Genomic DNA, 23,931 nt, shown 5'->3' on the forward strand with positions numbered 1-23,931 from the left:
CGACCTCATCGAATATGAAAAAACGTGTTACCTTTTCCTAAATTATTGGTTACTTAGACGACTTATCAACCCTCTAGAAGATCATTTTGGCGAACGCCTTTAGACTTTAAGTGAAGAATTTCCCTACGAAGGAAAGATTTAGATTGGAGACAAGTTTATAGCCCCAAAGTGGGGCTAATGTATCGATAGTTCTATACCACCGAAGATTTACTCATCAATCCAACTGCTATCATCTCGTCATCATTACCAACCCTTTCGAGATAGGAAACCAGAAATAGTTTTGATTCCTTGGCAATACCTTTTAGAATACCACCTATTAGAATTCCTATGAAGTTTTACTTTTCGTTGAAATCTCTAGAAATGTTTCGAATGACAAGATGGTGCTAAAGTGGTAGCACTCAACAGAAGAACATCTGAGGGACAATCACCTTTGGTCCCCGACTATACTAATCTTTCAAGCGCTGTTATAATTCCAAACCTTTAGGAGGAAGATCGATTTTTGTTAAAGTCCATTCTAAAGTAAGTTATTAACAATTCCTTACCCGGCCTTATGGCATTTCAACCAACACTAGTTCCCAGAATTCTTTTAGATGTTGTACTCATCATTTCGATGAGTATAGGCATAAGAGTATGGTTTGTTATACCTTCGGTTAGTACAAAATCCCAGAAGCAGTAATCAATTTCCCTAGGATTAGCGAAACCAACCCTTAGGATTAGTTCCTTACCAATCGTCCAAAAACATCCACCCGAGCGAGCTCTAACCTGTAATCAGCCCACAGTGTAATTGACGATACTGTCCAATATCCAGGAACTGTCAACCAATATTCAAGTGGTATGATTTCTGATACAAGACACATGTACTTGTATCTGTGAGTGATACCTTTGTGTCAGAACGCCGGTTCATAGTTTCAGAATAATGAACAATATCAAAATATCTTAAATGTGTTAATCAGCGGCGCAATTGTCAGACTAATTAACAATGACTACCTAAGTTGAACAGTAAACTTAGGAGCAAGCCTTTTAGGAAGACAGTAAACTTATAGTTATGTTGACCCTATCACTCACTTAGGTAACCAAAACATTCCTAACTAGTCACGAGTACGAATTTAGGACACCTTCGTTAGGATTTTGTTTGATTTGGGTACCATTCAATTTGTCGTATCATCTTTAACTATTCAAATGTTTCAATCACTTGGTACCCTAGTTGGGTAAGTTTTGGGAATCCTAATGCCACAAGGCAAAGTTTGTCTTGTCCCGTGTAAATACAATGGATGCATCATTCATTTTACCAAGCTGATGATGCCAGTTAATCTATCTCGTTGGATATTGTGGATTTTCATGTCATCTAATATATGAATTAACTACATCGTAATTATCCCATTGGTGAAGCATTGACCAAAAATTGTCATTTTTCGACTACTAGTCATCCTTTTGGTCATTTCCATAAGTGAATGTTAGAAACTGAAGTACAAGTTATCTTTCCCGCCATAAAGGGGAAATGAATATGAAAGTTGTGTGGCCTATTAATGTGTGTTGTGGAGAAAAAAGGTAGTATGGTACATTCAAGGACATATATCCTGGCGTCACTTCTCAAAATTTATCTAGGATACCACCAAGGTGCAAAATAGAGTACACCATCGACCTACTTCCTAGTAAAACACCAATTTTTCTTGCATCTTATTCAACGACTCCTACATCATTAAGAACCACAAACCCAACACTTTATCTTAGGGAACCTAAAACCTATATGCGAGGACAATAGACTGAACCCTAGGATTGTACCTAGATTCATGGCAACTCAATTGGTGACAATTAAAACCGTTAACCTATATTTCGAATTTATGGTCTCTCCGACAAACTTCTAGAGCCCTAGTTTTCTTCCTTAGCCTGATGAATTCGTAGTAGTCTTATTGACGACTTCCTTATCTACTTCAACATCAAGTCTAAATTCTCTAAACACCAACTGTCAGCTTTATACCAAATTGCTCAAATGCTAACTTTGTTTAGATTGGTATTTTTTTTTTGGGAGACGCGATCTTAGCAGACGACATTCTTATCAATTCTCTAAAAGATTATAGCTAATGAAAGTGTGACATTCCCACAAATTATTGTAAAATGCGAGATATCATGGCCTTGTTGATTTTATCGACAGTTTATTAACGACTTTTCAACTGTAACATTTTCCTTCCGAGTTGGCTGAGGAAAACCAATTTAGTTGAGATGTGGAATATGATTAAAGTTGTGACAACTGAGGTGTTGTCTACTTCCTACCCTTGTTTGTACACTCCTTGATAACATTGATAATTTCAAAATCCATAAAGATGTTTTCTCTGGATATTTTGGTTGCGTATCGATGTAGCGTGATGAAGTATTGCTTGTGTTTCCAACATTTGGAACCATATGAAATGAACCATTTTACTCATGACTTAGGGTCAAAAGTTACCATCTTTAATTGAAGACCGGATGACAATTCTCTGTCGAGAAACATGCCCAAAATCTTTACCAACCTCAAAAACTTCTCAAATACATCTTCATTTGAAATGAGCTAAATTTCTAACAGCAACGATGGAAATAGTGAGTGGATAAGGAAGACATGGGCTATTATATTACTACTATGGTGACATCTATGGTACTTGCTTGCTTTAATCTTCCCCACTCACCTACCCAAAAAATGAATGCTTGGACCTATTCCTGATGGTGTGATTCGAGTTTCGCTTCTGTAGATCCTCCAAATCAACATCTACGGTTTCACTATCGTGTATTACCCTGGTTGTGCAAACGTAATTAATGTTATCGATGCAAAAGACATATATACCCTTGAACATTTTTAGTCTGTTTTATCCCATTTTAGCTAGACTTCACGACTATTGATATGACACTACTTACCAATCATCAAGAAATCGTTCAAGTGGTTATAATCACTTCTTGTATTCAAATGAAGATGGGGAAATATCACCATAAGCTCCTGGCATGAGGTATCTTGTACATGTGGAGATTATGATGATTTTTGGTGATTATCGATCAACTTGACAAGTCAGCTTACTTTCTGTTGGTCCAGAGGGACTACATTTTTTACCATTTGCTAAAATTTCTCATTCTTGAAATTTTTCAGATTTTTTGGCATCTCGATCGACATCTACTTTGACTGTGATTCCATATTCACCTCTTTGTGTTGGAAGGCATTCCAGTCAACATTGACTACGTATCAACCCTATTGTATTCCATATTATTTTTTATGCAGACAAACAGTCTAGGAGAATCGCTCGGACATTGAAATTTTAGTTGTGATCATTAATTCCTCAATCACCCAACAAATACGTTGCTAAACAAACCTTTACCGTTGGTGATTGAATATTCCGGAAGCCACAGTTAAAGCGAGATATATGCATTTAATCCAGTTACCTTGTATTCTAGATTTGATGAATTTGTTTTGACCCTCAAATTCTTGAGTGTTCTTTTAGTCTTCTTGACATGGTTTTTCGCTAAATACGAGAGAAATTCACTATGAATTTACTCGCTAAAGTGTTCTGAACTATGTTGTTCGGCTACATGTTGTATCTCACAGTGATGCGCGTTTTGCTTCCAAGTCTTGGGAAGTCTTCTTGAAGGCCATGTATACTAAGTTTTTGTCCGGTACCATATTTTCGCCCTCAGACTGACAGCCAATTTGAACGAATTATGCAGACCTTATCTCTGTTAGAGTAGCATGTAACTACAATTACTATTCCGGTTTCGGGTATGGCACCACCAGAGGCATTGTATAGAGAATTTTACGGATTGTACTTGATAAACAGAAGAGTATTGTAAACAGCTATTCGAATAATCGAGATTACGATATAGGAAATTGTGTAATATTGACAACATTTCCCGAGAGTACTCTAAACCTTATACTTTTGTCTTCGTGGTTCGATTCTGAGCTTGTTTGTGTGTTTTGGACTCGAAGTATTACATAAAAGGTGATGGGAGACTTCCCTAGATTCTCGACGACTGGACCCACGAGTTATAGGTGTTTTCCAGCCACGGCAAGTCCTCGTGTTGGTAAATCCTTGTTCTCATTTTCCTTAGCTTCATTTTGACATAAAGACTGTTGAAAATGGTTGATATTCAAAGCTAAACAAAGTCGGGGAAGTTTCCTAGCCAAATCCCCAGATTCTGGCGGTTGCAGCGGCAATCGGGAAAAAAAAAATGAAAAAAAGAAAACAAGCCCAAACCCAGATCCTACCCGACTGGTTCCTAATTGGATTTGGAATATTCCTAGAATAATTGGAACATTCCTTGTGTTGACTTTTATGAAATTTTCTCGGAAACCCTCTTAGGCTAATTTCAATGTCTCGAGTCCGTTTTTGACATCCATTTAGTGATATTCCAAATTTTTAATGTAGTTGACCACCTCGATAACTCGGTTGACTTTTGGGGGTTGACCATTGATTTTTTATGAAAATTACTCGGGACCCTGCTTAGCGTATTTCGGCGCGCTGATTCCGAATCCACCGTCCATTTCTCCAAATTGATAGGAGCATATTTATGCGACTTAATTGGCTTGTTCTCGTGCATTTATGTTGTGTTTCTTTAGTTGTTTTAGTGTTTAAAGTCACTTTTGTATGTTTTCAGAGTATAAAGCCAAAGTGTGCAAGAAGATGCAAATTGGAGTCTTTTGGAGCAAAAGAGGAATGAATGAGTTGAAGACTTGAAGAAATATGAATTCCTAATCGAAGATGGAGTCCTACTCACATGAGGATTCCTACTCCAACAAGGATTCCTACTTGAAGTAGGAAAGTTAACCCTAGGTTTCCCATTTTGGTAACCTTTCCTAATTTTAAACGTCTGTATTTTCCAGCCACTTTGAAGGCCTTGTATGCACTTTAGGACACAAAACAAAGGCCCTAGACCCCTTAGGGACCTTTGCCGTGGGTTTCCCTTTCTCCCCATCCCTTGCCGTGCAAGAGGGGGCAATTATGTCCTATTTTATGCACTTAAACACATGTCCCTTTCTAAATAAAACCCTAGCCGCACATTGCAGCCAATTCCCTTTTAATTTCTGATTTAATTTCCTAATTCTAGAAGCCTTTGACTTAATTTTAGTTAACCAAAATAAGCTAGGGTTTTAATTTCTGAAACCCTATATATTCTAAGCCTAGCCGCACCCTAGCTTCATTCTATTAATCATTCAGCCACTTCCCACTCCCTTGCCGCAGCCACCATCACCCTAATACCTTCAATCCGCCACTTCTCCATCCATTCCAGCAACCTCCCATCTCTGTCGCAACCATTCCTCTACTGCAGCCACCATTCTACACCTCCATACACCACCCACACCTCTTGCCGCACCAATATATCATCCTAACTCCCTTCCTAAACCAAAATCACATCCAAAAACCCCCAAAAACCTCTCTGCCGCAGCAAGGAGAAGAAGAAAGAGGAGCTTGACGTGCAGAAATTCAAAGTGGAATTGTTGGGCGTTTTAGGTGTAATCAACTTTTGTTCTCTATGTTTAATTTCAATTTTGTTTCTCTTTCTGTGAACATGAGAGGCTAAATCCCTCGTTAGCTAGGGGGTGATTCAAAACCATGTTTATGCTTGCAATATAAATTGATTACCTTCAGTTGGAATTTCATGAGTTGTGGATTCAATTTGTTTAACTACTTGATTGATAACTTATTTGTGTATGTTTATTGAGAGTGCACGCTTAGTTTTCATGCATGAATATGATGCTAGAATATAAGTGAGTTTCACCTAATAGTTACAAACTTATATTCACAAGTAGTGGAGGTCACTTATAAACGATCGCGTTAAATGAATTCTTGGCACTAGTTTCATGCTCATCATAGTAACGAATGCCTTGTCAACACTTATAGTTTTCATATTGCTTAATGATCTTTGATTGTATCTTTATTGTGCTTTTCACGTAAAGGACTTTTGGAGAATGTTTTGAATTGTTGTATGCGTTGTCTCATCCAATTCATTAACTCAAGGAGAACTTGAAGGTTAATTTAAGCGAACCTAATTAACCCGGGGTGTTGAGTTTCATGATTCATCGAAAGACCAACTGAAAATCATCTTGTATGCAAGTGTGACATGTGTGGAGAAGAACCTTCTAGCTAGCATTCCATCCATATTTTCATCAAATTCATATTTACAATCTGTTTTAATTACAATCTGTGTTCTTTGTTTTAATTTCGTCAAAACTAAATCCCCCTTTACTTTAGTGTTCAATTTAGTTAGAAAGTGTCTTAGTTTGTGTTTCTAAGTGTTTTGATTCAAGTTATAACCCAAATTCGTCCAAATTAGGTTAGGTGTTCAAAACTGCCCAGATTGTGTTTTTAAGGCAGTTTTGAGTGTTTTGTTGCTGTTTTGAGTCTTTTGGTTTGTTTTAGTGTTTTAGTGGTTAGTTTTGCATTCTTTGAGTCTAGTTTAGTGTTTTTAACCTTTGTTTTACGTTTTTGAGTCAGTTTTCAAGTGATTTAGCAATCCCTCTTAATCCCCGGTTTAGAACGATCCCTACTTATACATATACTACAATTGTCAAAAGAGGGTTTTAATTTGTGTGCTTATATATTTCGCATCACAAATTCAAACATATTAATTAAGTTTTAATAATGGATCTCTATTATGCTTAGCTACGATTAGCATTGGCGATCCGTATTTACTCATTCAAACATCTATGACTTCATAAGTATCTGTGAGTGGGTCTTTTCTTTTATATAGTATATAGTGTGTGTGTGTGTGTATATATATATTTGTGTAGTTTTCACTTATATATTTAATAATGAATTTTCTACATGATTTCCATAATTAAATTAACGTTTATAAGAAAGGTCGTAATGTTGAGAATTATGAAATTATTTTGAATCATGTGGGATGCGCAGGTATGCATACTATTATGGGATGCCTTAATTATATTTGTGGTCATGAATAGTGTTATGTTGACTAGAATTATCAATTTACCGTTGTATGATCATATTTACGTTATCTGCTCATCGTGTACTACACTAGTGTTAGTACTCGCCCGGCTAGTCATTCACATGTATGTTCATATCGCACCGTACGCTGACTTTGGATCCATTGTAGGTGTCAGTCATGTCCAAGTTTGCTATAGGCAATTAGGACTCGTATGTGATGCGCATAGAGCTAGTCTTCAAGTGATTGTAGTACTATAACGTAAATCATCATTACACCCAGCCATGTTCATGTCAGAATATCTCTGTATGAACTCGTGTGTCAGCATATGTCGATGAGCATTTGATATGATATGTTTGTTTATGCGAAATTATGTGATTACCGGACATTATGTGTTTATTTACGAAATGTTGTGACATATTTCATTATTGAGATATTGTTGGCTACGGTTTGTATTTTCATACTATACGTAGTATGTTATATGTGGAAACTATACTTGTTTTACGGCAAGGGGTTATTATTTTTTTGAAAAGGTTTTTATTTATTTTTAGACCCACTCTCCCTTATTTTTTGCCCCTCCAGATTTTAGTAGCAAAGCTTTTGTGTCGACAAGGATTCTTACCAAATCGTGCTATAGGTGATTACCTTCAATGCTATAATTCTTATCCTACATTTACTATACTTTACTTATGTTCTGACATCACGTGTGAATGGTGTTCAATCCCACTCACGTGCGCACTCTTCCATTTAGGCACTTTTAGGTTTAAATTTATTCAATTTACCACCCCACTACACTTTATTCAATTTTCCATCTCACTACACTTTATGGCTTCGTCACATTTTGGATATCGGCCAGCACAGCTCGATTCGGAGTCCAAATGAACATTACGGATCGAAATGTGTCACGCACAATTGTTTATACCTGTATCCGTACAGATTTATAATGTTATCCGTACAGGTTTTAGCCCAAAATTATGAGAAACTAAAAGACCCAGAGAAAGAAAAAAAAAAAAGTTGGAAGTGTAAAACCAAAAAAGAAAAAAAAGATTTGGGTATTCAGACCACTCGTAAGAAAAAGAAATAATAACACTGTCCCCATGCCATGCAAAACCAGACACGTGTTCATTCTAAACCTATTCTTAACTGACACTAACTAACAAGAAGTGTTTCGTTCTAATAATAACCAGCACTCCACCCTATAAAATTGTATTTCTTCAGAATTCCTCGCACTTGCGAAGAACAATTAAGAACGAGGTTTTTTATTATTATTATTCAATATTATCTCTAAGGAACTCAGAGTTTTATCACTTCAAGTTTACATTCAATCAATCATGGACATGAAGAAGATCTCGCTTGCCATCATCGTCATTGCTGCCTTGATCAGTGTGGTCTTGGCAGCCGGTAAGGAACATGCACCGAAGGCAGCTGCTGCCCCGAAGTACGCAGCGGCCACCGGAGCTCCAACTGCCACCAAGGACGCTGCCCCTGGCCCAGCAAGTGGTGCCGCCTCCGTCACTTTGTCCGTCGTTGGATCGTTGGCTGGGGCCTCCCTTTTGTCGTTCTTTGGGTTTTACCTTCAGTAATTAATTATTCAGCTCGGGGAATAAGTAATTCTTTTAACGGCAAATTGGAAAGTGAGACCATATTCATGAGATGGTGATGGGATTAATTTTCAAGAGAAGAAAGGAGATCGTGTTGATTTCATGTATTTCAGCTAGCTATGCTACGTTCTTCGAAATAATTGTTTTTTTTTGGTGAAGACATTCTTCAATTAATTGAATTGCCTCTATTCTCTCCAATTTCTCTCTCCGTCTCTCTCTTGATTAATGTATGAAGGGAAAAATTAATTAATTTCTTTTTAAATCTTTGTATTGAAGTTGATTCTGGGGTTATGTTAAAGATCCTTGATGGGAAAGATCCACTTTAGAGAGTTTTTTTCATTACTAACCCTATCTTTAGATGAGGAACATTCAAAATATCAGTAAACATTCAATTAACGGCTTAAACACCAAAAACTACTGCAAAAACTCTACAAATGCAACATTAACAAAGGACATTCAAAATGACACATTTCAAAATGTCGTTTGAAAGTTCTCTTAATTATATGGCTCTAGTCATTTTTCAAGATGTGCAACGATGGTTTGAAGAACCGCCGGATATAATTTCATATTTACTTTCTTGAGAGTAGCAAAATTAATTTTGACACGTACATGGTTTAAATTAAGGATAGTAACACTAATTTCGAATAAGATGTAATTTCAGATTTACTCAAATATGTCATAATCCACCATATATGATTGGTTTTCATAATAAGTGAACAAAGTTTTTTTATTTTGTTTGATACAATGATATTCAATTCTAATGGGAGGCGATATTCTACTCTCAGGGGATAGGGAATTGGCTAAGCCACATACTAGATCATTCATAGCTAGACATCAAACTCAACACAAATATTATATGACATCGTCATCCATGTGATTTAAACTTAAGACCTTCTCACTTACAAGTGGAGTAAAACCACTAGAACTATAGTACTAGTTAGTTAATAAGTGAACAAGGAATAATACAAAAATAATAATTAAGCTCGTTGATATGAACTTAGCCTCGCAGTGGACTAGCAATAATGTGATTCAAATTCGTCTTTGGCGAAAATCGAACCTAAAACCTCTTATTTACGTACAAGCTAGCATTGTAACGGGAGCTTCATATTTGCTAAAATGAATGTACTCTCCCTACGTGTTTGCTAAAGTGTATATCTTTGACCAACAGTTCACCAATTTGGTCATTCCCGATCCACCAAGCAAATTAAAATGGTTGTTTTTATTGTTTGTTCCAATTTTCTGATGTGTTTTAGTCCAATGGCCCCAAATTTAGAAGTTGAACAAAACAACAAATCGAACTAGAAATGTTCATTTGTTTGTGGCCACGGGTACGCAAAAAAATCGTTCAATGATTTCCTTCCTTCCTTATACCATGCAAAAAACACGTTCAACCACCAAAAATTGTTTCATTCTAATCACATAACTCAAAATCTCCCTATAAATTGAAACAACTTTCCTCTGTTTTCCTCAGCACTGCAGTAATCAAAGAAGTAATAAAGAAATTTCCTTCATATCCTATCTCTAAGGCAGCTGTGTTTTTGATCAACTTATCCTCAATTTCACAATATTCATCATGGAAATGAAGAAGATCTCCCTCGCCATCATTGTCCTTGCTGCCTTATTGAGCGTTGTCTTGGCTGTTGACCCAGTCCCCGCTACTCCCAAGGACCCAGCTGCCGCTGCTACTAAGGACCCAGCTGCCGCTGCTCCTAAGGAATCAGCTGCAGCTGCTCCTAAGGCCTCAGCTACTGCCCCCGTAGGCTCAGCTACCTCCCCCGTAGGCTCAGCTGCTACCACCACAAGCACAGCATCCTCCCCTGACTCAGCTCATGCTCCTGCTCCATCAGGCACCGCCAGCACCATGCCCGTTGTCGGCTCTCTGGCCGGTGCCTTCCTCGTGACCTTCTTTGGCTATTACCTGCAGTAAGCTCAGAGAACAAAAAAAATATTCTCAATGAGACTATAAAAAGTGGAATATTTACTTGGACATCCCATTGGGATTTCCAAGAGAAAATTAAGGATGTTTTTGTATGTATGTGATTAAGATTGTTGAATGTTAATAATCCATTTATATATATATATATATATATATGTATGTATGTAATATTTACTTACCTGCATTCCCTTGCCTGGATCCTTCAAACCTTTCTTCTCACCTCATTAAGGTTAAAACCTGAAGACAAACTGTACAAGTGAAAAAACATGCAGTATATTTAGACAACAGTAAAAGTTAATCGCATCTATTTTCCAGTAGAGCCAATGTTGAGTAACAATCTGCAAATATGTTATTTCCCACTCTAAATCTTCAACAAATAACACTCTGGTTGACAAACAAATTTAAGTTAATACGATGAAACAAATACTCTTTTTTCTTTTTCTTATTTTCTGGAACAGTTTTGCATGAATTACAAGCAAATTGACCATTAAAACTTAGGACTCTCCATTAGATTTCTGTGCAGACATGAGACTCTTTGTCAACCAGATAGCTGTTTCTCTAGAAGAGACAGCGTCTTCTCCAAATGGTCTTAGCACGCCGGCAAGCTCATCAAGTTTGTCCTGCTTTAGTAAGCGTGCGCATAGCTCAAGCAGAGACTCAAGGGCATCAGCTCTTTGCTGACTTGGATTTTCCCAGTCACTCTTAGAATCATCACTGCCTACTGCCGCTACATCACTTGCTGCTTGATTAATCACACGAGCCTCACCTTTTTCTATCTGCGCAGAGCAATTGTTATTGTCTGCCTTTCCCACCACTTCATGTTTTGCTTTCTGTATGGAGCTTTCATTGTTGTTTTCAGATAACAAGTATTCCACATTACCAACTTCAGTATACACATTGGACCTTTCCTTCTCTAAACAGCAACTGGGTTCCACTTCAGTATCATCAATCGACCCAACTTTTTGGATACCGCTTACACTGGGCACCGCCAATACCCTGCAATTTTCTTCATTAGCCCCCTCTCTTTCTGCTTTAGCTCCTTCAAGAACTTGTTGATTTTCATATGCCATTCCGTCCTCACTGTTCGGAGTCTTGAAATCAACCTCTTTCAATTGTTTGAAATTTGACGCAGTTGGTTCTTCTACTTCTTCATGCTGAGAATTTGATGCGCTCTCTGATGTAACCTCAATGTCAGATTCAGTATTTTCCTTTTGTGCTATACTGGTAGTGTCAGCTTGCTTATCACAAACAGATGCTTCTGAATCAGTCGGCCCATCTTTTGAACCATCAGTGGCATTGGATACTTCCAAAGAACAGCTAGTAGGATCAACTCTCTTGGTTTCAAGCTCTTCTGCACTAGCTGTGAATACAGGGTTATCAATGTTTGTTACATATCTATGCGTCAGATCAGCACTGCTCCCAAATGGTTGGACCTTTTCCACGTGGTTCATTTTTCCAGCCTCTCTCTCTCTGTTGTCTTTGCCACTGCTGCGCTTGCTAGGTGGTGATTTTCTTGGAGTTTTATCTTTTAAGTTGGTTTGTGGACATACAGGAAGAAAAACTGATGATGCATTGCGGCATTGAAGGACGTATGGTTGTAAGTGTGGATGCCTTAATAACTCGGCTGCCTAAAGTAATAGATCATGCGGGTATTAGAGCCAAAAATAAATTTTCTTCAAATATCATGCAAGTGGGAAGTAGACTCACTGTTGGTCTGTGTTCTGGACTTTTCCTGAGCATGCTCTTGATTATTTGTTTCCTATGATCCGAGGCCAATACCATATAAGTCGATACATATCATATTAATTAGAAATATGCAATTGAAATATTCATTTCAAATAGCACCATGGTTTCGATGGTTTTAAAGATAATTACTTACAGTGTGGAAGAATACACAATTGGAAGAGGAGAAATGGTGGATCTGTTAATTTTGTTGATAAGCCCAGCCATGTCCTGTATAATCAAGTCATTCAGAATGGCAGCTCATAAAATCAATGAGGCATCAACATCTCAAGCTTATACTTACAGGTGCTCTAAATGCAGGTTGATGTGCGGCAATCTCAAACATACAGCAACCTGAAAAGCAATAGAAACTACACTTATAATGGTTCTAAATCATGGTCATGAGCCAGGAAAGTATAATTATAAGAGACTAGAGTTCTTACCAAGCGACCATATGTCAGATTTATAGCCATAAGGTATATCTGCGAGGAGCTCAGGACACATGTAGTTTGGAGTTCCGACAACCTATGTTGAAAATATAGGGATTGAAAATGAACTGACATAAATAAGTAAATTTAGTGATATAGCTGCCAGTACCAGAGGCCAAAAATACTGAGGAATATCCTCTCCAAGATTGGGTGGCCTTGTTCGATAACCCAGTGCTTGGTGGGGAAGGAGAGGTTTGTAAACTACTCTATGGAAATTTTCATGAATGAAGAGGCGTTCAAAGAAATACTTGGAACTTCCAGCTTGTTTACAGCCACAGGGTTCTAAGAGACAGACTAGAATTGTGTAGGTAGAGGCATAAAGACAATAAAATAATATAAATGCAAGTCCATACCGAAGAAGTAAGATCTTCTGTGTTGAGTAGTTTTGCAAGCCCAAAGTCACCTATAAGGTCCATGCAACATATACATTTTCTTTAAAAACATCAAATACGGAAACCAAACTGAATGCAGAGAAACAGTGCTTCTCTTCACAATCAATACGTATACATACCGAGTCGGATGTCATTGTCCTTTGTAAGGAATACATTTGAGCACTGCAATCATTGAATTTTATGTTATTAACCATCTTAGCTATTATACTATTATTCCTCACTGCAACTATGGGTATTATATTAGTATATTACCTTAAGATCCCTATGAAGTACACGATTGGAGTGCAAATAGTCCACAGCTAGCAACAACTGAGTCAGCCATTTGCAGAGCTTCTGCAGGGCAAAACAGAATAACAACATAGAGCAGTTGCTTGCTACCCTTCATACAGGTACATATACAGGACGGGAAGTTTTATCAAATCTAATTGATTACCTCCTCTGGAAAAAATTGTCCTCTGGCCTTCTTTACCATATCAGCCCTGTTAACAGATTAGAAGTTTATCATTCAGTAATCACTGGAAGCATTACAATTGATTTTCTGCTTCTTAAGTAATTTAAAAAGGTTTTGACAAAAAGTAGGATAAAAGAAATACTCTCCTAAGGTCCTTAATGAGGTCTTAATTAACATCCACTAGATTAGATATAGGCGGTTGAGGTGAATCCCGGCTGTCCATATCTGATCTAAGGACTCCAAAACAATACTTCACGTAAGGCCCCTATTTATGGACCTTAGAAGAACAGGACTGATCAATACATATACATAGTTTAATATGTTGACTAAGTAACTACGATATTAGATTTCCTCCTATATTTTGTCCAAAAATCATGTGCGTTGTCAATCACTTTCAAGCTTATACTTAGAAGAAACTTGAGGAACAAAATTAAGTATTTAAACTCGTTATAGAAGCAAAAAGATGTTAAAATATGACTCTTTTAATTCCTACTTTTGGAAAAAAGAAAACTGCATTATGTCATACCAGCCAAAACATAATTAGAATATCGTTGATGTAAATTGTTGCTACTTACATGTCACCTCCTTCACAATAGCCCGTTACAATGCATATGCAGTCTCCCTGCAGAAAATATAAACTTTTAAGCATGCGCGTGTGAAGTCAAGTTTTGCTACAAGTGCTAAAGAGTTATCCGAAAATATACTCTTGAGTCCTATTCAAATATATGAAACTTAAGAATCATGGATTCACCTTGTCCACCCAAGCATCTTTATAATCCACAATATATGGATGATTCAACTTTGCAATTAAATTCATCTGCAGCAGAATAATAGAGATTGCGATTAATTGAGTAGGAAACACATCTTTCAGAGAAAATTACTATGAAATCACAAGATAAAATATCAGAAGAAAACTAATACGGTTCACAGGTGACAAAATATGAGGTAGATATTGAGAACGAAACAAGTGTTATCGACAATCTAAGATGATATTTAGAATCATAGTAACTGGGGATTACAAAACTAGAAGGTTACAATCAAGGATCTATTATAATTATGTGTCCATAATATAATCAATAATGCATCATTTATGAGATACATGTTCTCAATGTCTGTGTGAGCGCATGCTCGTGTATTCTACTTTCATATGAATATTGTTTCACACCTGCATCTCCCAGTAGATTGTCAAAAAATAGATCTGGGTATTTCTGACAGGACAAAGTGCAGCCAACACATGTAAGTTTCACAACACTGAGATAACCGGAACGACAGTGCTGATATGGACAAACAAATTAGAAAGTTGGGGCTTGTATGTCCTATGTTGACTGCCAAGAAAACAGGTAAGATGATATTTGATGCTACATTTGGTTCCTAAAAGGAAAAATGGTATGGAAAAAGAAAAGCCTCAACCTTTAACTGGAAATATAGCAAATCAAAAAATTGGAACAACTTTTAAAGAACAAATAAAGGAAAATATTTGTAGCTGGCACTCGGTTCTAAATTTATCAATATCTAAAAAGTTTTCAAGAAGCAACCTCTTGGTGAGCTGTGCGTTTGAACTTCTCCGCTTGCTTAGTCAAACGAATCTTTTTCAATACATACCTATTAAACGGAAAATTCAATAATTAAACAAAGTTGGAGAAAGATTGGAGTAAGCAAATTTGAGTTAGACAAAAGTTGTACAATCAAAATATAAAGTATTGGAATCTCAAATATCCCTTCCTCCAAAAATTCATACCCCGGAGATGTGACTTTTGGTAAACGTGTAGGGTTTTCTTATTGAATTCTGCTTTCAATTACAACCCCTATTATCCAGCTATTCAATTTTCTTGCTAAATTATGTCTCTAATTACACAATTATATTGCAGATTACAAGAATTACATTACTAATTACAACTTTCATTTCAAAAGGTAAAAGGTTGGTAGAAAATACTCTTACTTCTTTTTCTGAGTCTTATGAAGAACAAGAAAGGCGGCTCCAAAAGCCCCTCTCCCAATCTGCTCTATTACTTCATAATCCTCCATCTTTGACTTCGTTTCGGCATCGTCAATCTCCATAGCCACCTAATTAACACCTTCAAAAAAACCCAGAAACCCAATTTAAATCAATTGCAGGAACAGAATTCCATACAATAAAAACAGAAAGTACTGCTCCTATAGCAAAACTTGACCCAACATCTAAAAACCCAGAAGAGAAAAATTGGAAAAAATACCAAATTCAATGAAATTTTGCTCAAAGTTAGTGTCTTTGAGTCTTGGGGGTGCTGAATTTCCCAAAAAAACTAGAGAGAGATATATAAAAGAATAAAAAGCTACAACATTCAGCAATAATAATAAGCAAAAAAAAACTCAAAGTAAAAGCAACAAGAGAACTGAAATGATGAAAGGGAGAGGGCGGAGTACGATGACTTACCAAAAAAATTAGAGAGAGAGAGAGAAGGGGTGGAGGGGCAGTCACAACTCAAGTAAAGCAGCAAATTAATACTTAATTAGAAGTTGATTATCTACCAAATAGAAAGTTGGGGAAGAGAAAGAGAGAGGTTTGGGAAGGCAAAAGGTAAAGTGACAGGTACTGTGAAATGAAGACTACAGAGAAAAAGCAAAAGCTTTCTTTGCTTGCATTTTCAGACTCATTCTCTCGCCCTCTCACCAGAGAATGTTTTCCAGCGCGTAGTTGTGATGTCACTTTCCTTCCAACTCTATATCTATTTGTTTTCGGGACCATTTTTTAATAAACTGTCATAATATAAATTTTGAAATTATATTTAAAGTGGAACATATTAACCATATTTTTCAACTATGTTATAATATTGTACATACTTGTGTTCCGGATAGACATAAAAATTTCTTCCACTCCTAAAGAAACTTCATGGTTCCACCCTTTACATTTAACGATTTTTATCAATACGACATCAATTAGAGCCCGTTTATCTCCTAAATCTTCATTTCAAGAACATCTTTATACCAAGTCACTTAAATTCAAAATCGTTAGTCATTGAAGTAAATGACGGTTCACTGTGACGATCTTAATTATTAACAAAATCGTATATTTATTTGATACATATGAATGACTAAGAATTACCAATTTATTTGTATTTTTGCCTAAATAGTCGTGAAATGACGATTTAGAAAAAGAATGGTTTGGATTATGAGATCTATATAAGAAAAATCGTTAAATTAAAAGATATGGAACGGCAAGGGTTGGGATGCAAGTATTATTATTAATTTTTATTTAAATGAGATTGTATAAGTGGAGGATTGGTCTAAAGCACAAAGTTGTCATTCACGATTTAATATTGACTCGCTATTCATGAATGTCGAGCATAATACCTTTCATTTGCAAACGTAGTTGGCTCATTTTTTTAGAATTTTATTTGGGATTTTCTGTGGGTGCACAATTTGTGCTGGTCCTCTTAGTCCTTGTTATTCCATTTAAAATTATTCTCTTAGCTAATTATCCTTTTTTAAAGGTGCTAATTATTCTTTTAATAGCTCATTGGTTGTCTCCGTGATACTTTTTAGAACTTCAAGAAATTTGGAAAATAGAAATATTGCGAGTAAGTTACCCAGATGTTGAAGTTGACCTTGGGCTTGTTCATTGTCTATGGTTGCAGGTGGCAACAAAAGTACTATGCTGCCTGGCAGTTGGTGATGGAGCAAGTTCTTGATTGGTAAAGTCGTACCAAAACAACAACAACGACAACTGCAAAAAATACTCATTTCTTAGAGCATTTTCATCCATTTGGCGGATGAGAAATGTTAAGGAAACTTTTTGAAAGTGGAACATTTTATAGACTCTATCATCTCACACTTTAACGTCAATTCTCGTATCAGTATTATAAAATATTGTACAAAAAATATAAGATTGCATAGAGTCTATGGAGAGTCCTACTAAAAAGGTCTCCTTAACATTTCTCTTGATGAATCTAAGTTTTGGGGAAAAGTTGTGGCATTTACTATTCATTTAAATAGTAACTCTCATAACAATTACAGTTCATAATAATTCAGTGATTGAAATTAATTTGGAAAAGATTGTAATGATTAAGCTACTTTTCACCCATTGTGAATAGTAACTATCATGGATTTGGACTCAAAGCTAGAATGGACAAGGCTGGTGCTAATGCTACATCAGCCATGACTTGCCAAAATGTGTGAAGATGAATGTTGGATTGGATTTGGGATCTAGCCATGACATAAAAACATAGGTGGAAATTGTGACATCCCGTCCCGGGATTATTAACACGTACGCGTGGAATTTACTATTTTGCCCTAGAGTGTTTTTCGTCACGTTGTGGGGTAGTGTTGTGTGTTGTGGCATGTGTTGGGCCACACACACACCTACACACTCTCTGCCCTTCCCTTTCTCTCTGTCTCTCTCTCCCGTGTCTCTCTTTCTCTCCCCCGAGCTTCCACTTCCCCTGTAAACGTACGGACACAAACCAAGGACCATTAAACCGTAGCAGATCGAGGAAACCAAGGGTGCAGTTGTGATCGTGAGGTCGAGGGGAGCACGAATATACCATTTTCAGGTAAGAACTTCGACGTTTTCACGTCGATATCGCGATGTCCGTTTTGAGCACTGTTCATGCAACATTAATTTACTTAGTTTTTGGACATTTGAAGCTTGTAGGTGTGTTGGTGAAGTCCTAAGGAGCGTCGGAGTAGCTCGTTGGACGAATTTGGACGTCGGGAAGGCCTGGTTCGAAGTTGGCCGGTTTTCGAGTTTTGAGACAGGTATGATCGCGTAACTTTTAGCCTTTAAAAGTGGTCCAACGTGATTCTACTAGTTTAGGGCTTTCTTTTGGTCCAAGAATCATAGAAAACGGTTGAGAAACGAGGGAGATTAGTGAGTTTAAACTTTTCCCGGTTTTCCGGCGACCGGAGTCCGGCGAGAGTTGATCGGAGAAGAAAGAGGAATATTCCGTTAGGTTTAACGGAATATTCCCAACGGCAGTGACGGCATCCGGTTAGATTTAACAGAATATTCCGTCAAACTGACGGAATATTCCTGACGGCGTCTGTTGACACCGTCAGTATGCCTGGCACGTGACCGCGCGTGGGGGCGCGTGGGTCCGTGCCTGTGCTGGCGCGTGGGGGCGCGTGCGGGGTCCAAAAATTATTTTAAAAATATGGTTGTGATCCCGAGGTTGTGTAGAGCACGTTGGTATATTCATTTGTCCATTTTGAGCATTGTATGAGAAGTTATTACGAGAAACGGGTTATGTGCTTTAAAGTTAACGTTTTTATAGTTGTTTCGCATATAGGTGACACGTACCCCGAGGACGAGCGTGGTCACACGAGGCAAGGGGGCTACGACCCTACCACGTATCAGTGAGTGGGCTTTTGTTTTCCGTATATACCTATATACATTTATATTCCCAGAAATTGATTAAAAAGGGTTATTTACATTATGCCATGCACTTTATTATTATCGTTTACGCATCATTGCATGCATTATTAGTGGCATACATATACATATGCATATTGGGTGCTGTGGACGCACAGGTAAGTGCCAGGTAAGTGACATTCACGTTTATGTTTCCGTAGTGGTTTGAGATGCCTAGAGAGCTCATAACCTGCACCCCCGGTGTTAGTGCTCCCGCCCAGAGTAGGGCACAGTCCTTCACGTGATGTTCACCTCCCGCACCACACGCTCAGCTTGGATCCAAGTTAGGTGCATAGGCTTGTCGTACAGACCACATTAGGTGGTTCCGACTCGTAGGTGACCCGCGATTATTCGCACAGCCTTCACGTGATCGTAGCACTAGAGCGTATATATGTATTACACCCAGGCCTGTCGTACAGACCACTTTAGGTGGTTCCGACTCGTGGGCAGGTTTAGTTATTGAGATTGAGATTTGAGCTCTAGATGTAGCCGTACAGGTCACGTAGGTGACTCCGGCTACCAGATTACATGATATTGATTATGTTTATACCTGGGCACTTGCATATCGTTATGAGAATTCGGCATGGTATATTAGCGAGCATGATTGATATACCCTGAGCATTTTTGGCATATGTATTATGTATATATATTTTCTGGGAAGTATACAGGTTTTACGGCGAGGGGTTAGTAAGTAATTTATAAATGGTTTTCGAAAGCTTTGTTTTTGCCCACTCACGCTTTTGTTTTGCGCCCCTCCAGGTTCTAGTTGCTTAGCTGTTGCGGTGGTTTCCTTTGAGAGCTCTTCGGCGTTCTGACAGACACTCCTTATTGTAGGGCTGCCTTCGGGCGTGCTACTGTTATCGTTTTATTTGGGCTGCTATAGACCTGCTCTGAACTTGTATCTCACTTACTAGCACTTATTCTAGTACTTTGTATGCTAGTTTTTAATTGTTCGTACTTTTATATTACTATTTTATTAGCTTCCGCACGTGCACATGGCTATGTCACCTTTGTGTGACGGCCAGCACGCTCCGATTTCGGTCGGGGTGTGTCAGTTTGGTATCAGAGCCTAGGTTTGGCAGTCCTGTGTCTGTGTGAGTATTCTAATAACTTTGGTGTCTTCTGTCAGAACTATGCCGCCTCGTCGGGAACCCCGTCGCTCTTCTGAGCCTATATTCCCCGATATTACTCAGTTGGGGGAAGCTTTTGCTACAGCCCTTCAGTCAGTGATGCGCCCTCCCCAGAGGACTCCTCTGGAGACCATGTATAATTTGAAGTTGGATAAGTTTAAGGGCAATGAGGGGCCCGAGAGCGCAGAGCGCTGGCTAGAACACATAGAGAAGGCTTTCCGGGTGCTGCATAATCAGGGGAACTTGCCTATGGAGAGATGGGTCGAGACGACCGCATGGTTTCTAGATACGGAGTCGGCAGCTTGGTGGGAGCAGGAGCTTCGTAGGTTGACTCCGGATCAGAGGGTTGAGTGGAGTGTTTTTACGGGGTTGTTTAGGAGAAGGTATGTGCCCCCTGAGTATATTGACCGTAAGAAACAGGAGTTTTCCGAACTGAAACAGCGGAAGATGTCAGCGAATGAGTACTACCGGAAGTTTACGGACTTGTCCCGTTATCACCCTGATGTCGCTGGTAATCCGGCGGAGATGCTCCGTCTTTTCCGTCTGGGCACTAGGAAGAAGTGGCGTTCCATGGCGTCTACTGTCCACAGCGAGACTTACCGGGACTTCTATGAGATACTGCTGAGGATCGAGGATTCGGAGAATATGTCGAGCGATACTGATGAAGAGAAGGACAACAACCAGAAGAAAGATGACAAAGGCAAAGGTCAGGCATCGCTCGGACCCCGTCAGACTCAGAACTTCAAGAGAGGTGGAGCTAGTTCTAGTTCTTCGAGTGGTGGCTTCAGTGCCACTGGACAGGGTCGTGGGGGTAGATTTTCTGGTGGCGCTAGAGGCCAGAGGCAGGGCGATGGTGGGCGAGGCAGAGCCCCAGTTTGTCGTAGGTGTAACAACCGGCATTTCGGCGAGTGTAGACGCGGCAGCAACGGTTGCTTCACATGCGGACAGGTGGGACATAGAGCGGCGAATTGTCCCCAGGGTCAGCAGCAGCAGAAACCACAGCAGACTTTTATGCCACCGCCTGCACCACTCCAGCAGATCCAGGGTCCTAGTAGCTACGGCCAGACGAGTCGAGGTGGTGCTTACCACTATCAGGGTGATGCTGTCCCTTATGCTCCGGGGCAGTATCAGTACCCTCAGGATCCCTATTCCCAGGGTGGCTATCCCCAGTATTCAGGCGGCTATATGCCGTATCCTCCAGCTCCAGCGGGTGGTTCACAGTGGTATCAGGGATGACAGTATCAGCAGGGGGAGATTGCCACTAGCAGTGCAGGGTCTTCGAGACAGTCGGGCCAGCCCAGTCAGGGGCGTGGTGCTCAGGGACGTGGCGTTCAGGCGAGCAGAGGCCGCGGCGGGCGTCAGTAGGGACAGGGGCGTCTTCACAATATTTCTTTGCAGGACGCTCAGAACAACCCGGACTTGATTATGGGTACGTTGAACATTCTCGGTTGTTTCGCTAGAGTCTTAATTGATTGTGGAGCTACACATTCCGTAATTTCTCATACGTTTGCTCAAGTGACGCAACTTCGCCCCACACCTCTAGGGTATGATTTAGAGTTTGTTATGCCTAGAGGAGAGAGTTGTGTTGTAGATTGTGTGTATCCAGGATGTCCAGTGATCGTAGAGGGTGTTACTCTGTCAGCCGATCTTATCCCGTTAGATATTGTGGACTTTGATGTGATTTTGGGCACGGATTGGTTGCACTTCTATCGTGCCAACATTGACTGTTACGGGAAAGTAGTTACATTTCACCGACCTGGACTACCTGTGGTTACTTTCGTGGGTGAGCAGAGTGGGGTGAGACATGGCGTTATTTCGGCGCTGCGAGCGAAGAAGTTGTTAACTAAGGGTTGTCAGGGGTATCTAGCTCATGTGGTGTTAGATGAGGCCGCTCCGGGTAGAGTTGAGGATGTGAGAGTGGTCAGACACTTCCCTGATGTATTCCCTGAGGATTTACCTGGTTTACCCCCAGATCGAGACGTAGAGTTCACTATTGAATTACTTCCAGGTACCAATCCCATTTCTTTAACTCCTTATCGTATGGCTCCCGCGGAGTTAAGAGAATTGAAAGTTCAGCTGCAGGAGTTAGTGGATAAGGGATTTATCCAGCCTAGTACTTCGCCTTGGGGCGCTCCAGTGCTGTTTGTGAGGAAAAAGGATGGAACTTTGAGGCTGTGCATCGATTACAGGCAACTCAATCGGGTGACGATTAAAAACCGTTATCCATTGCCTCGTATCGATGATTTGTTCGATCAGCTGAGAGGTGCTTGTGTGTTTTCTAAGATAGACTTGAGGTCTGGTTACTATCAGCTGAAGATCAGTAGGGATGATGTCCCTAAGACGGCGTTCAGGACTCGTTATGGTCATTACGAGTTTCTGGTTATGCCATTTGGATTGACGAATGCACCAGCCGCCTTTATGGATTTGATGAACCGAGTATTCCAGCCTTACTTGGATAGATTTGTCATTTTCTTCATTGACGATATTCTGGTGTATTCTAAGTCGAAAGCGGAGCATGTTCGACATCTTACTTTGGTGTTGAAAAGGTTGAGGGAACACCAGTTATATGCTAAGTTTAGCAAGTGCCAGTTCTGGTTAGACCAAGTTGCGTTCTTGGGGCACGTCATTTCTGTTCAGGGTATTTTGGTTGACCCTCAGAAGGTTGCAGCGGTAGAGAGCTGGGAACAACCGCGAACCGTCACCGAGGTGAGAAGTTTCCTTGGGTTGGCAGGGTATTATCGGAGATTCGTCAAGGATTTTTCGGTGATTGCCTTGCCGTTGACGAGGTTAACGAGGAAGGATGTTAAATTTGAGTGGGATGAGAGGTGTGAGCAGAGTTTTCAGCAGTTAAAGCATTGTCTCACTCATGCACCTGTTTTGGCACTTCCAGACGATAGTGGTGATTTCGAGGTTTATAGCGATGCTTCCTTAAATGGTCTGGGATGTGTATTGATGCAGCATGGTAGGGTGATTGCTTATGCTTCGCGGCAGTTGAAACTTCATGAGATGAATTACCCTACACATGATTTGGAGTTGGCTGCTATCATTTTTGCGTTGAAGTTGTGGAGACACTATCTTTACGGAGAGAAGTGCAGGATCTTTACAGATCACAAGAGTCTCCAATATCTTTTTACTCAGAAGGAGCTTAATCTTCGTCAGCGGAGGTGGTTGGAGTTGCTCAGTGATTACGATTGCACGATTGATTATCATCCTGGTCGTGCGAACGTAGTGGCTGATGCGCTTAGCAGGAAGTCACAGGGCCGCATTAATGCGTTGTACGCTAGCCGTATTCCTCTTTTGGCGGACTTGCGTGCTACGGGAGTAAGGTTAGAAGCGGAGGACCGAGATGTGGCTTTACTTGCTAATTTCCAAGTCAGGCCAATTTTGGTCGACCGGGTGCTTGAAGTTCAGGTAGCTGATCAGGAGACTCAAGAACTTATTCAAGCTAGAGAGCAAGGAAGGAGGCGAGACCTCAGAGTTCGCGATTCTGATGGCATGTTGATGCTAGAGGGTAGAATGTTCGTGCCTAATAGTGTGGAGTTGAAGAAAGAAATTCTCGATGAAGCACATATCTCGGCTTACGCTATGCATCCAGGAGCTACGAAAATGTATCATACCATTCGACCATTTTACTATTGGCCGGGTATGAAGAGGGAGATAGCCGAATATGTGAGCAGATGTGCAGTTTGTCAGCAAGTTAAAGCAGAGAGGAAGAAGCCGTTTGGGTTGTTGCAGCCGCTTCCCGTTCCAGAGTGGAAATGGGAAAATATCACCATGGATTTTGTGTATAAGTTGCCGCGTACACAAAATGGCTTCGACGGCATTTGGGTGATTGTTGATCGACTCACTAAGTCGGCTCATTTTATTCCAGTAAGAGAGAAGTATTCTTTGAGCCGTTTAGCGGAGTTGTTCATCTTGAAGGTTGTGA

The 23,931-nt window shown here is 39.5% G+C and overlaps 2 protein-coding genes across 3 annotated transcripts; one reads left to right on the forward strand and one right to left on the reverse strand.

The window, feature by feature from the left end:
* Positions 1–10,077: 10,077 nt before the first annotated feature.
* On the forward strand, positions 10,078–10,425 carry LOC137744506 (uncharacterized). The gene has a single exon (XM_068484308.1). It carries the CDS (start codon positions 10,078–10,080, stop codon positions 10,423–10,425), a length of 348 nt encoding a protein of 115 aa, XP_068340409.1.
* A 335-nt stretch (positions 10,426–10,760) lies between these two features.
* On the reverse strand, positions 10,761–16,167 carry LOC137745709 (serine/threonine-protein kinase Nek6). 2 transcript variants are annotated; one of them, XM_068485708.1, is made up of 15 exons: positions 15,901–16,167; positions 15,701–15,769; positions 15,427–15,562; positions 15,023–15,089; positions 14,239–14,304; positions 14,063–14,109; positions 13,470–13,515; positions 13,289–13,369; positions 13,156–13,198; positions 12,998–13,047; positions 12,600–12,681; positions 12,461–12,510; positions 12,314–12,387; positions 12,142–12,193; positions 10,761–12,062 (listed from the first exon to the last, which is right to left on the reverse strand). In XM_068485708.1, the coding sequence occupies exons 3-15, from the start codon at positions 15,543–15,545 to the stop codon at positions 10,929–10,931; spliced, it is 1,911 nt and encodes a 636-aa protein (XP_068341809.1). In that variant the 5' UTR covers positions 15,546–15,562; positions 15,701–15,769; positions 15,901–16,167; the 3' UTR covers positions 10,761–10,928. The 2 variants fall into 2 exon arrangements, with proteins under 2 accessions (XP_068341809.1, XP_068341807.1); XM_068485706.1 differs by lacking the exon at positions 15,701–15,769.
* Positions 16,168–23,931: the final 7,764 nt, after the last annotated feature.

This window comes from Pyrus communis, chromosome 9, assembly GCF_963583255.1.
Source record: "Pyrus communis chromosome 9, drPyrComm1.1, whole genome shotgun sequence".
Lineage (NCBI taxonomy): Eukaryota > Viridiplantae > Streptophyta > Magnoliopsida > Rosales > Rosaceae > Pyrus > Pyrus communis.

Bases quoted from the DNA above. Each gene is read 5' to 3' on its own strand.
- LOC137744506 (XM_068484308.1), top strand. From the start codon at position 10,078: ATGAAGAAGATCTCCCTCGCCATCATTGTCCTTGCTGCCTTATTGAGC.
- LOC137745709 (XM_068485706.1), bottom strand. From the start codon at position 15,545: ATGGAGATTGACGATGCCGAAACGAAGTCAAAGATGGAGGATTATGAA. The intron at 13,370-13,469 runs GTAATCAATTAG...TTTGCCCTGCAG, and splicing joins GACAATTTTTTCCAGAGGAG to AAGCTCTGCAAATGGCTGAC. The intron at 12,511-12,599 runs GTAAGAACTCTA...ATTGCTTTTCAG, and splicing joins ATCTGACATATGGTCGCTTG to GTTGCTGTATGTTTGAGATT.